Here is a 12,794-nt window from a genome sequence, read left to right as displayed (position 1 = left end):
AAAAATATGAACATACACTTCAGACTAAAGCCAAGTATCCAGTGGCCAATTTTATATCTACCAAAAGATTATCTAAGTCATATGAGTCATTTGTGAATCAAATATCTACTGTATGAGTACCTAACAAAGTGCAGAATGCATTTGGGAGATCCAAAATGGAGGAAAGCAATGGAGTAAGAGATGAAAGCATTACAAAAGAACAATACTTGGGAGCTTGTATCTCCACCACATGGCAAGAAGGCTGTGGGATGTCATTGGGTGTTTACAGTGAAGCATAATCCATATGGGTCAGTGAGTCTATATAAAGTACGCCTAGTAGCAAAGGAGCTCACCCAAATATATGGCATAGACTATGATGAGACGTTTGCACCTGTTGCAAAGATAAACACTATTCGGGTATTGCTCCCTTTTGCTGAGCTCGAACTGGTCACTTAGGCAGTTTGATGTTAAGAATGCATTCCTTCATGGAGAACTAACAGAGGAAGTATACATGGATCTTCCGCCTGGATATATGACCGCTTCCCCAAGTAACTCCGTATGCAGATTGAGAAAGTCTTTGTATGGTCTTAAACAGTCACCTCGTGCTTGGTTTGGAAGATTCTCACAATTCATGAAGAAAATTGGCTACAGACAAAATAATTCAGACCACACGTTATTTCTCAAACATCAACAAGGGAATGTAACAGCCCTAATTATATATGTTGATGATATGGTAGTTACTGGGAATGATACTGTTGAGGTAGATAGATTACAGAAACAGCTTGCCACAGAGTTTGAGATGAAGGACCTAGGTACACTCAAGTACTTCTTAGGCATTGAAGTAGCCCGGGGAAGCAATGGCATCTATCTGTGTCAAAGGAAGTACATCCTTGATCTACTAACAGAGACAGGTATGTTGGACTGCACTCCCATTGATACTCCTATTGAGCAGAACCATCGGTTAACAGAGTATCCAGATCAAGTCCCTACTGACAAACCCCGTTATCAGAGGCTAGACGGACGCCTAATTTATCTATCACATACCAGACCAGATGTTGCGTATGCAGTAAGTGTAGTAAGTCAGTTCATGCATAATCCCAGTGAGGACCATATGGATGCTGTTGTAAGGATCTTGAGGTACTTGAAGTCAGCTCCGGGGAGAGGAGTAATGTTTTCTAATCACAACAATATCTTTGAGGTTTGTGGCTTCACAGATGCAGACTGGGCTGGAAATATTACAGATCGGAGGTCCATATCAGGGTATTTTACCTTTGTTGGAGGTAACCTTGTTACGTGGATGAGTAAGAAACAAAATGTGGTAGCTCGATCTAGTGCTGAAGCAGAATACAGAGGTATGGCTCAGGGAGTGTGCGAGTTGTTGTGGCTTAGGAATTTGCTACAAGATTTGGGTGTTAAACCTAAGTGTGTTATACAACTGTACTGTGACAACAAGGCAGCAATTAATATTTCACAGAATCCTGTGCAGCATGATCGTACAAAACATGTAGAGGTTGATCGTCACTTTATAAAAGAAAAGTTAGACGCTAAGATCATTTGTTTTCCGTTTGTTCCTACAGAAGAGCAACTTGCATATATACTTACCAAATGAGTGTCCAAGAAGGCTTTTTATGACTCATTTTGCAAGTTGGGCATGGTTGATGTGTATGCGCCAACTTGAGGGGGAGTGTTAGCATAAGTGAGCTGTGTGTGAGTTGTGTAAAGCAACAAACATGTTACTCATGGTGCTAGAACAACTATGATTCATCATTAGTGATAGTGTTAAAGTTCAAATCAATTCCTATAAATAGCTAGACTTGTATCAGATCAAATATATCAATATCAAGTAGTATAATTACCTCATTCAAGTTTTAATAGTGTCTTAATGTATAATAACTCATGTATAATGGTAAAATAAGTGATGTGAAATTAGTTTGACATATTAACATTATAACTTTATTGGCCGGACAAATTTATGTAATGGAATACATTGTGGGTCTTTAAAACTTGGTTCTTTTGCTGCTAAGGAGAACGTTTGAGTAAAACTTGTTATTGAACTTGTTAATCTTGGCAAGATAACACTTTTCAAAAAGTAAAAAATAAAATGCTCTTCATTTTTTAATTGAATGTTGATTAACATAACCATCTCCTCCATTTTTTAGGAGGAGGCTCTTCAATTCTCTCTGAAAACCACGTGGCAATATTCAGTGATTATCTTCACTTATTATATTTTGATACGTAGATTTATTACACCAAAATTATAATTTTACATATTTTTATTATTTGTGAAATAACTTTTATAGATATTGATGATTTTGAACTATGATTTCGGGTTTAGAATTTAGAGTTTAATGTTTTAGTGTATGGTTTAGGGTATAAGGTTTTCAAGTTTAGAGTGTTAGAGTGTATCCCAAAATAATTTTTAATAAAATAGCTTAAATATGATTTTTTTTATTAAATCATGAGAGTCAAATGATGATTGAAATGAAGAACTATTGGACACTAACACGTAGTTCTCCTATAGGCTGAAAAATTTCTCCTTCAAAATGCTCATTTTATATGTTGGGCATGCTAGGAATAGGGGTGCTTTCCAACATCTTCAAATTCCTCTTACTCGGGTATTATTTACTGCTCATTCATATGCTACTTACACGCAAATTCGAATCCGATGACAAACCTCAAGTTCAATCGTGATACGTAATTTCACTTGTTATACAAATAATATCTCATAATCTCATTAAAAATAGATGTTTATTTAAAATTATGAATTTCAACAAGAAATCATTTTAAAGAACTCTTCCATTCGACAAAATAAACAGTTCGATACAATTATTCCTTCATATTCACATGAAAAAGTCCACTCTGATACCTATGCGACTATGCTTATCATCAGATCAGTATCAAGTATGCGTTTCAACGATAATGGAGTGAGGCTTTTGAGTTTTGAAGTATTTAGTATTTACCAAGTTCGGAAACCCAAACCATTTGCTAGAGAGTACAGACCACACGTCTAATTTTCCCACACAGTATGGCGTTAGAAACTTAGAATCAACGTGACCAGACCCGTAAATTACAGACCCTAATACAGAACCTAATTAAACACTAAATTAAAATTTCCAGCACTTTGACTCTCCCTCCCTAAACCAAATTATGGGCGCCAAATGAAAACTTTCGAAATCTTAAATAATCCGGCGATTCGGGGCGGACACTGACAAAAAAGGAAGAGGCGCCCAATCCCAACTTCAAAATTGAAATTACAAAATCTCATTGGCGCCAATTAATTATACCTATCCCTACAATGGTTTATATCGCTCTAAACAAATCCTACACCTTTGATCGCCCAAAAATTCTTCCAGAAAAACTAATCAACCTTTGAAATCAAGTTTGCAAGCAACCCAAACACTCCAAACAAGTTAATGAGTACCATCCAATGGCAAAACCGAATTCAACAAGTTCAGATCCAATGTAATTTCCGAGGAACAATTATCTCAGAATCATCCATCTGGGTGTAAAAAGAAAGTATTCATATTATCAGACCAGCACGAGTCCATCCATTCCAGTTCACAACAAAAGACTCAAAAGTGCAGTAGTCCATCTTATATAAACACTCGTCTTTCATTTCATGGAAAATTGAGAGCGATTACATATCCACTAATTGATTTAAACCCTAAACCTAGACAGATAACAAATAGAATACTACGCCAATTTAAAACCCCACAGTACTTCAAGAGCTAGTGAACTTTGTCACAGCCTTAGTCCCCTCAGAAACAGCGTGCTTGGCCAGTTCTCCAGGAAGCACAAGCCTCACAGCAGTCTGGATCTCCCGAGAAGTGATAGTCGGCTTCTTGTTGTACCTTGCGAGCTTGGACGACTCCTGAGCAAGCTTCTCAAAGATGTCGTTGATGAAGCTGTTCATGATGCCCATGGCCTTGCTGGAGATCCCAATGTCTGGGTGGACCTGCTTGAGGACCTTGAAGATGTAGATCTTGTAGGTCTCCACGCTCTTCTTGTTCCTCTTCTTCTTCTTGTCTCCGGCTGCCGCTCCGGCCTCCTTGGGAAGCTTCTTACCGGCCTTGGGCTTCTTCTCCGCCGGGGCTTTCTCTGCCGGGGCCTTCTCGGCCGGCTTCTTCTCAGCGGGCTTCTTCTCTGCTTTGGGGGCCATCAGAATTGAGAGGGTAAATTTTAGGGTTGGGAAACTTTTGGGTTGAGAATTCGATTTCGGAATTTGGGAATCTGTTGTGATTTGTGAAGAGGTGTATCAAGGACGATGGGTTTTTATATAAGTGTGGAGGTAGCGTACTATTGGCTAATGGGATGTCACGCGGATCACTAATACTAACGGTGGGATTTCCTTTAGTGATGTCTCCTCACCGACGGCTACGATTAGCTTGATTTGAATTGAGGAGCGCCAACATAAATTTGAGTCCCAATTGTTTCCCCCGCAATTTGATTTGGTCGGCCAAACGACACGGACTATAAAAATTCAAAGGGGTTTGGCACTTTGGCCTTTTCGCTACTCGTCACACATTTTGTTCTTGTTTGTTGTAATACTTGTGTAATGACATTGAGACTTCTTTGACAAAAAAAAAAAAAAAAAAGACGTTGAGACTTCAAAATTGTATGGTTATTGAAATTAAAAAAAGAAAAGAGTGTAATCTATGAGAATATACACTAACTTCCTCCTTATTATTAATTCATGCTCTACGAAGTGTGTACTTGCTTATGGGTAATTTGATATATGCAATCGACTAATTGAAAAACTTTACAGATATTGTAACAATACTCGATGGAAGTGATATACAAAATACATAAATGTGAAAAAATTATGATAAATTGTAGAGAATTATCGAAGATAGCACTATAAAAAAATTTAACATTAGACACATTTCAATGTGCCTTTTACTAAGTTTTTTTGTAGTGTAGTGGGAGATGCACATTGTGTGAAGTTGCTAGGGTTGTGGAACTATTTATTATCATATACAACATTATAAAGGGAAACCCTATAAATAGTGATGTAAGGATCGAAAGCGTATTTAGCTCGCTTTTACTAGGAAGAACACGTGTCTATTGTCTAGTTTCTTTCGACTTGGTCTCTAATTTGCAATTAGTTACTCTAATAAGAAAATCTCTGGCCACATTGGTACTTATTTATCAAGTTACCAAACTAACGTGACTATGCATGGTCTGAACAAAAAACTACTGTGAATATAAATAGTGAGATGTAGGTTGTGAAAGACTCTTATAGGACAATAGCTTACACCATAAATATTCGAAATGGCTGGATTATCCAATATTGCTATCATCTGTGGTGAATGGTAGCATGCATTAGCGGAACCTGGAAAATAATCTCGGAGGGGCAATTTATACTAAACATATCACTAAATGTGTAATTAAAATCTAATTAAGGGGATAATTAATTTTTGCCGGAAGGGCCGTGGCCCTCTCTAGCCTCCAAAGAGATCCACCACTGGTAGTATGTCAGCATGACATATTTTATGCATCTGGGCAAGAACCGTAACAACTTTTTCTTTTCTTTTTTTTTAAAAAATCATAACGACATTTTCTTGTATCCGAAGCATCTGTAATTGAATGCACCACATGAGATTGGAAATAGTTCAGTAGTACTGTAGTAGGATATAGTCATACCTAGAGCTTGATTTTCTGAATAAATGAACTATCAATTTGGTACCTATACGTGTTTTGGAATTTGAGTTGTGGATGAATTTGCTGTTTCTATCTTGAATTGAGAGGAATGCCATTTTGACTACATTTAAGTTGTGGATGAATAATTGTCTCTATCTTTGTTTAATGAAATATATGGTTTATTCAGACAATTAGAGTCACTAAATTTAAACCCAAATCTGAACATAGAGCCACTAATATCAAAGAGCAGCTAGTCAGTCAAGAACCCTCAACACTTCAAGAGCTTGTGAACTTGGTCACAGCCTTGGTCCCTTCCGAAACGGCGTGCTTGGCCAATTCACCAGGAAGCACAAGCCTGACAGCAGTCTGGATCTCCCGAGAAGTAATCGTCGGCTTCTTATTGTACCTCGCAAGCCTGGAAGACTCCTGAGCGAGCTTCTCGAAGATGTCATTGATGAAGCTGTTCATGATACCCATGGCCTTGCTGGAGATCCCAATGTCTGGGTGGACCTGCTTGAGGACCTTGAAAATGTAGATCTTGTAGGTCTCCACGCTTTTCGTGTTCCTCTTCTTCTTCTTGTCTCCGGCGGCCGCTCCGGCTTCCTTGGGGAGCTTCTTGCCGGCCATGGGCTTCTTCTCGGCGGGAGCCTTCTCTGCCGGGGCCTTCTCGGCTGGCTTCTTCTCTGCTTTGGGCGCCATTTGGGGTTGGAAACAAAAAGTTGGGGTTTTGGGAAATTTGGGAATCTGAGAAATCAGAGACTGCGAGGGAGGTGCTCTGCTGATGTGTGAGATTTTGGAGAAGGGAAAGTGGTTTTTATATGAGTTTTTTTCACCAACAGTCCCTCAACTCTGGTGTACCTACCAATGTGATACCTCAACTCTTAATCGTACCAATGTGATACCCAGACTCTAGTATTGCTATCATTGAAGTACTTCCGTTAGTTTTTTTTAACTTTTCCGTTATCTTAGTGACGTGGCAGGTACGTCAGGCCCACAAAGAGGGTTAAAAGACAAAATTAACCTTATCTGAGAGGAGCAATGTTTTTCCCGCCCTTTATCTTGAGAAAGACACCCAACAATTCCAATTTTGGCGCCAATTTTCCCTCCATACTCCTTAATTTGTGTCTCTTATCTAAACTAAAGAACTACCGCCAACCAGTCGACCACAATCTGATAAAACCTAGATCAATCTCATTTTCTATTTTTACCCTAGCACTTGTTAAACTAACAGAATAAATATAGAAATTTATATGGAACATCTCATTTCCACAATCTCATAAGAATATAGAAACACATAACTTAACGAAATTCAACTACATGTACCATTAGTTCTTACAAGCAAAAATCATGACAGATCAACATAAAAGGTGGCAACTAATGGTACTTAAACATGTATTTGAATTTCGTTAAGTTATGTGTTTTTATATTCTTATGAGATTGTGGAAATGAGATGTTCCATATAAATTTCTATATTTATTTTGTTAGTTTAACAAGTGCTAGGGTAAAAATAGAAAATGAGATTGATCTAGGTTTTATCAGATTGTGGTCGACTGGTTGGCGGTAGTTCTTTAGTTTAGATAAGAGACACAAATTAAGGAGTAGAGAGGGAAAATTGGCGCCAAAATTGGAATTGTTGGGTGTCTTTCTCAAGGTAAAGGGCGGGAAAAACATTGCTCCTCTCAGATGAGGTTAATTTTGTCTTTTAACCCTCTTTGTGGGCCTCACGTACCTGCCACGTCACCAAGATAACGGAAAAGTTAAAAAAAACTAACGGAAGTACTTCAATGATAGCAATACTAGAGTCTGGGTATCACATTGGTACGATTAAGAGTTGAGGTATCACATTGGTAGGTACACCAGAGTTGAGGGACTGTTGGTGAAAAAAACTCTTTTTATATATAGGGAAGAGAGGTTGATCTTATTGCTGATAGGAGTTCCGCGGGGATTAGTGACGTGACTAGGTGATCCGCCGTTGAGTCGTTTTGAAAAAGGAACTGGATGAACAGTTTACGTCAGAGTGTGGCGCGAATAGCTGATCTGGCCTGTTAGTGGAACCGCTTGGTGGGTTTCATACTTTCATGTGATAAACAATTGAACAGTAACACCCGAATTTTTTTTGATCGGATGTCCCCGAAGTGACGTAACACCAGAAATTTAGTATAAAGCATAAACACAAAAAAAATTAAATGTTTAATTTTTGATGAATTATTTTATTGTTTAAATGTTTATGTTTATTGAAGTTAAATTACGTAATGATTTTTTTTCAAAATTCTCTCCAAAATCAGTATTTGAATGAGTCAATAGTCAAAGAGAAATCTTTAAGTGCTCCGTAAGAGCAGCCACACCCATAAAATGGGTTTCCTCAAGCAAATCAATTTTTACACACACTTATTCACAATTTATTTAAGCAATTTAATTTTTTCTTGATGTGAAATTATTAAAAATATTTACTGGATACATTTACAACCAATAATAATGTGCCACGTGTCGTTATCGACTCGATATTATACAAGATTTCTGTTAGATTTTCGACCAATTGGCTATAAATTGTCTAATATCACTCATTCTATACTCACATCATTGTGAAGAATCATAGCATATTTATGAACATTTCCTTGTTCATGCACTAATGAATCATTTATGCTTCCACAATTTTTTTAGGTTGAGACAACGTCAATAAGAAGAGGATGACCATAAGGAGCAATTATCCGTCAATCATGTCGTCATAGCGGAAGTACAACACGACCATGAACCAATAGGGCCAAGCGATTCATGTCGCGGTAAAATATCGAATAAACTGCATTAGAGGCTATCTAGGGGACATAATCTCATTAAAGATTACTTCATCGAACGTCCAATCTTCGACTCACAAGACTTTCGCCGGAGGTACAGGATGAGCAAAGACTGATTCAATATTATCATGACGGACCTCTGCAACCACAACCAATCTTAGCACCAAAGAGAAGACGTCACTGATTTGCTAGGGCTACTTCCCTAATAAAAGATAACTGAGGCTCTACGAAAGATGGCGTACCGATCAACTGCAGATCAATGTACTGAAATTATAAGAATTGGGGAATCGACTACCCTCTATTGTATGAAGGAGTTTTGCAGACAAGTGGTTTACCTCTATGGTCCAAGATACATATGTAGTCCAACATCGGGGGACCTCACGCGAGTACTAGCTAAAGGCGAACGCCGAGGCTTTCCAATATGATTGGAAGTATCAACTGCATGCATTGGGAGTGGAAGAACTGCCCAACCGCCTATCAAGGGGCACACTCAGGTCGAAAGGGTCGCCCAACAGTTAATCTGGAGGTCGTGGCCTCCTATGATACATGGATATGGCACAGTTTCTTTGGGTGTCGTGGAGCTAAAAATGACATTAACGTGCTCCACATATCGAATGTTTTCTCAGAGATCCTTGCCCGAATAGGCTCAATTGCCGTATACGAAGTCCACTGACAGAGGTACTCGACAACTTATTATCTGGCTGACGGAATATATCCAAGGTACTCTACATTTGTCAAAACAATTCACAGTCCCCAGACGCCACAATATAAACTTTTTGCAAAGAAACATGAGGCATACCGGAAATATATGGAGAGGGCCTTTGGCATCTTGTAATCTCGATGAGAAATTATGCGTCACAGTTGTACAGTGCACCACAAATCGGTAATGACTACCATCATGTTAGCTTGCATTATATTGTATAACATGATTGTTGAGGAATAGTACGTGGAGGATGAGGAGGAGGAAGAAGAAGACTTGCAAAACCCATTAAAGACTTTCCGGGTTTGTGACGGGCCGGTGAATGTACGAGGGAATCAAATTTGTTTTGAGCCAATCAGTAGAGATGGAGCCAATATACAACAGTTTCACGACTTTGTTACCGATCTTGAATCCGTTTACATCCATAGAGAGCTCCATAAAGACTTGGTGAAACACATTTGGAGGGTGGAAATTGGAGAAATACTGTAAATATGTTTTATTATGTGTTTTCATTCCGTTTGTATTTAATTATCAAGCTCGTATGTGTTTAATTTAAGTATGTACGTGTTTAAATTTAATGTATATTTCAATTTCATCTTAATAAATAATTTATATTTTTATTTCTCAAAAAATTAAATTACATAATATTTAAATTGCATAAAATTTAAATTACATAAAATTTAAATTTAGTACAATACTATCAAGGAAATAAGACGCGGCTTGGGTGACTTGGGTGATAACAATCCAAATATATTTCATCGCTAGGTTGATCTTGACTAGTTCATCCTTTATTAAAGATTTTTAGTTTCCTCCTGGTAAAATACTTTTTCTAGATTGGGGTCATAGCCTCCAAATCCATTGTTATGATCCTTGTGTCATTCTCTTATTTCTTCATTCGTAACTATTCCTCCGCCCTTGCCTCCTTCCGCTTTTGAATGTCTATCTACTCCGCGTAATAATTAAACTCACTCATTATGCGCTAACCGATTGGCGTGCCATGATGCTTGGTCACTTGCAATGGTATACAAAACCTCAACTCGTTGCTCAATAGGAGTCTTACCCTGTTTCTTTTGGTGCATAGCTTCCTTTGACGCCTTGATTTCCATTGGTCTAGACAGACTCAAGAAAGCTGCCATGTTGCTTTGAGGTGTCTCATTCACTTGGTCGTCATCCAAATTGATGGGTTGGAGATGATTCGGTTGCGGAAGGAGTAGCATCGTAACTACTTGCATATGAAGATAGAGTAGTAGGTATGACCGCAACAAAAGATGGATGATCCTTAACCAGTTCACAACATTCAAAGTGTGTAAACTTTTTCTTTTTGGCATTATAATAACATGATTGAGTTTGTCATTCCTATTGAAAAACTTATATTAGGTACATATTTAATTGCATAATTTAAACAAATTGGATAAAAACAAATAATGTAACCAAACTAGATATATTAAAATAAATAATGTAAACAACTACATATTTAAATAAATTAGATATATAAATTACATAATTTAATTATATATATAATCAAATAAAAATTATAATATATGATAAAATAATGTAAACTTACTTCATCCATTAACGAAGTGCCGCTAGCTACATGTTGTCGTGCCGCCGCCAAACATTCGTCACATTCTTGCAAGAGTAGCTTGAACTTGTTGTAGTGAGAAGCGAGCGCGATTTGGGTCCTCGGCTCCTTCGGAGGTTTCTCACTCGGTGCTAGCACCTAATTTTGCATATAATCGGCATGAATTGTCTCCCACAATTTGTCTCTCTTTTGTTTGTTACCGTCGTATTCATCAACGCTATGACAAAAAATGCTAATGGGAGCCCATTGTTTTGGAAATAAAAAATGCTAAATGAAATGAGAGAGGAGATGGAGGAAGATGTGAAATTTGTTGTGCACAAATTAGTGTGAGTTGATCTAAAATTAAAGTAGTATTTACAGGCAAATTTTTGGGAGAGTTTTGAAAAAAAATGGGATTTTTTACTATTTTTTTTGTTTGTTTCTGTTCTGATCAAATAGTAGCCGTTGCTTATGAATTTTTATCGTTCGATCGAAATTTCTTATTCAAATGGAAGACCTAGATCTATTAAACCGTTGTAGTTTGAAGGACAATGTCATTAAGCCACGTGTCATCGCATCATTGGTCCGTAATTTGTTTTTCACTTTTGACTAGCTGACAGGAAAAAGGAGACGTCACCCACGTGTTGTGGGCTCCGCTATTTGGTCGAGCGAAACCGGAAGGTTAACTGGGCGAGCAAGTTCAACCTCCATTGTTGCTGTTGTGAAATACGATCTAGGTTTGCTCGAGCAAACCCAGACGGTCCCACCTCATGCTCGAGCAGCTCTTCCCCGTTTGCTCGCTGGTGCGGATGCTCTTAAACTAGGTTGTTTTATAGGGTCGCGAAAGTTGAGTTTTATCCTCGTTCAGCGGCGCGTCTCACTAACTCAACGTCGTCATATGTGTGGGAAGGTTGGTCTCTCCCTATTCCAACTGGCCCAATTTGGAAGTATGGTAATAGTGTATTCAACGTTTTACTTTGAAAACCTTGAGTTTAATCATTTATTGAAAGGAAAATATGAAAATGCATGCGCCATGACACTAAAGATAGCCCCATAGTTGTAAAATCTATAAATTTAAAATCACTCATACATCAAGCAAGACAAACAACATGAATCTCTTTACAAGGTATTTTAAGATTAGCTAGATATGAACTAATCCAACCTTCTTATCAAGTAAATCAAACATTAAGATGCATTGGTGGATAGCAAAAATATAAAAACAAAACTTGATAGCCAATTTGCTAGTCAAGCTTTTACCTCAATATTAATTTACGCAATAACTTTTATTTCAGCTAGTTTGCATTCTATCCTAATTTTAAAAAGCTAATTGTCAAATTGCTACCCTAAGCATATATTTTTCCAATTTTCTTACTTTATGTGTTCAAAATTAGTCTTTCAAAAAAAAAAACTAACATTCCATTCAACATAGGCAAACTCAAGCCAATAATGTCATTATATATTCACCAGTTATCACCTATTACAAGATGAATAGAGTTTCATGATACATGTACCATTGTGATACATATGATAAACCAACTATCTAAGCATTTTTTGCATGATGCAAAGAAAAGAAATGACACCAACTAATGATAGGAAAACTAAAAGATAAGATGAAAAGATAGAGATGACATCCAGTCAAGACAATAGGCCAGCATATCGTCGAGGCAACATAAGCTCAATAAGAACTTAAAAATCTAAACCGACCCAGACCCAAAATTGCCTAGTCCCATAATGGACTTCAGGGACCAAGACTGCTATAGAAACCGACCCAAGAGCATGTAACACAATCAACAGAGAGTCTTGTCGCCTTGCCACCACCGACGACCCCAGTGCATCGCCAGTCCAGATTTGCAACAGGACTAGGTAGAGAGAACCTATTGAGATCTAGAACCGATCTTGATTGGCCACTCCGTACAACCGCCACAACACACCACCGTTTCATAATTCCCCTTAGCCAGTGTCTGCGCACCTTCTTGATGACCCTCAAACCATGGCGGAAAAACATGAATGCTCTAACCATATCCGCCTTCATCAACACCCAGATACCTTCCGTCGATTAACTTGCCTCAACAAGACAAAACAACAGCTTGTCTGACATCAATCCAGTCCATACCGATGAGAC

General features: G+C 37.9%; 2 protein-coding genes across 2 annotated transcripts; both read right to left on the bottom strand.

Moving 5' to 3' along the window:
- Positions 1-3,575: 3,575 nt before the first annotated feature.
- Positions 3,576-4,206, bottom strand: LOC126786035 (histone H2B-like). The gene has a single exon (XM_050511736.1). It carries the CDS (start codon positions 4,136-4,138, stop codon positions 3,701-3,703), a length of 438 nt encoding a protein of 145 aa, XP_050367693.1. The 5' UTR covers positions 4,139-4,206; the 3' UTR covers positions 3,576-3,700.
- A 1,689-nt stretch (positions 4,207-5,895) lies between these two features.
- On the bottom strand, positions 5,896-6,335 carry LOC126786037 (histone H2B-like). The gene has a single exon (XM_050511738.1). The coding sequence runs from the start codon at positions 6,316-6,318 to the stop codon at positions 5,896-5,898; it is 423 nt and encodes a 140-aa protein (XP_050367695.1). The 5' UTR covers positions 6,319-6,335.
- Between the last annotated feature and the right edge of the window lie 6,459 nt (positions 6,336-12,794).

Source organism: Argentina anserina, chromosome 3 (assembly GCF_933775445.1).
Source record: "Argentina anserina chromosome 3, drPotAnse1.1, whole genome shotgun sequence".
In the NCBI taxonomy this organism is placed as follows: Eukaryota; Viridiplantae; Streptophyta; class Magnoliopsida; order Rosales; family Rosaceae; genus Argentina; species Argentina anserina.
The sequence above is the reverse complement of the archived record's forward strand: the minus strand, read 5'-3'. Positions and strand labels throughout refer to the sequence as shown.

Bases quoted from the DNA above. Each gene is read 5' to 3' on its own strand.
- LOC126786035 (XM_050511736.1), bottom strand. From the start codon at position 4,138: ATGGCCCCCAAAGCAGAGAAGAAGCCCGCTGAGAAGAAGCCGGCCGAG.
- LOC126786037 (XM_050511738.1), bottom strand. From the start codon at position 6,318: ATGGCGCCCAAAGCAGAGAAGAAGCCAGCCGAGAAGGCCCCGGCAGAG.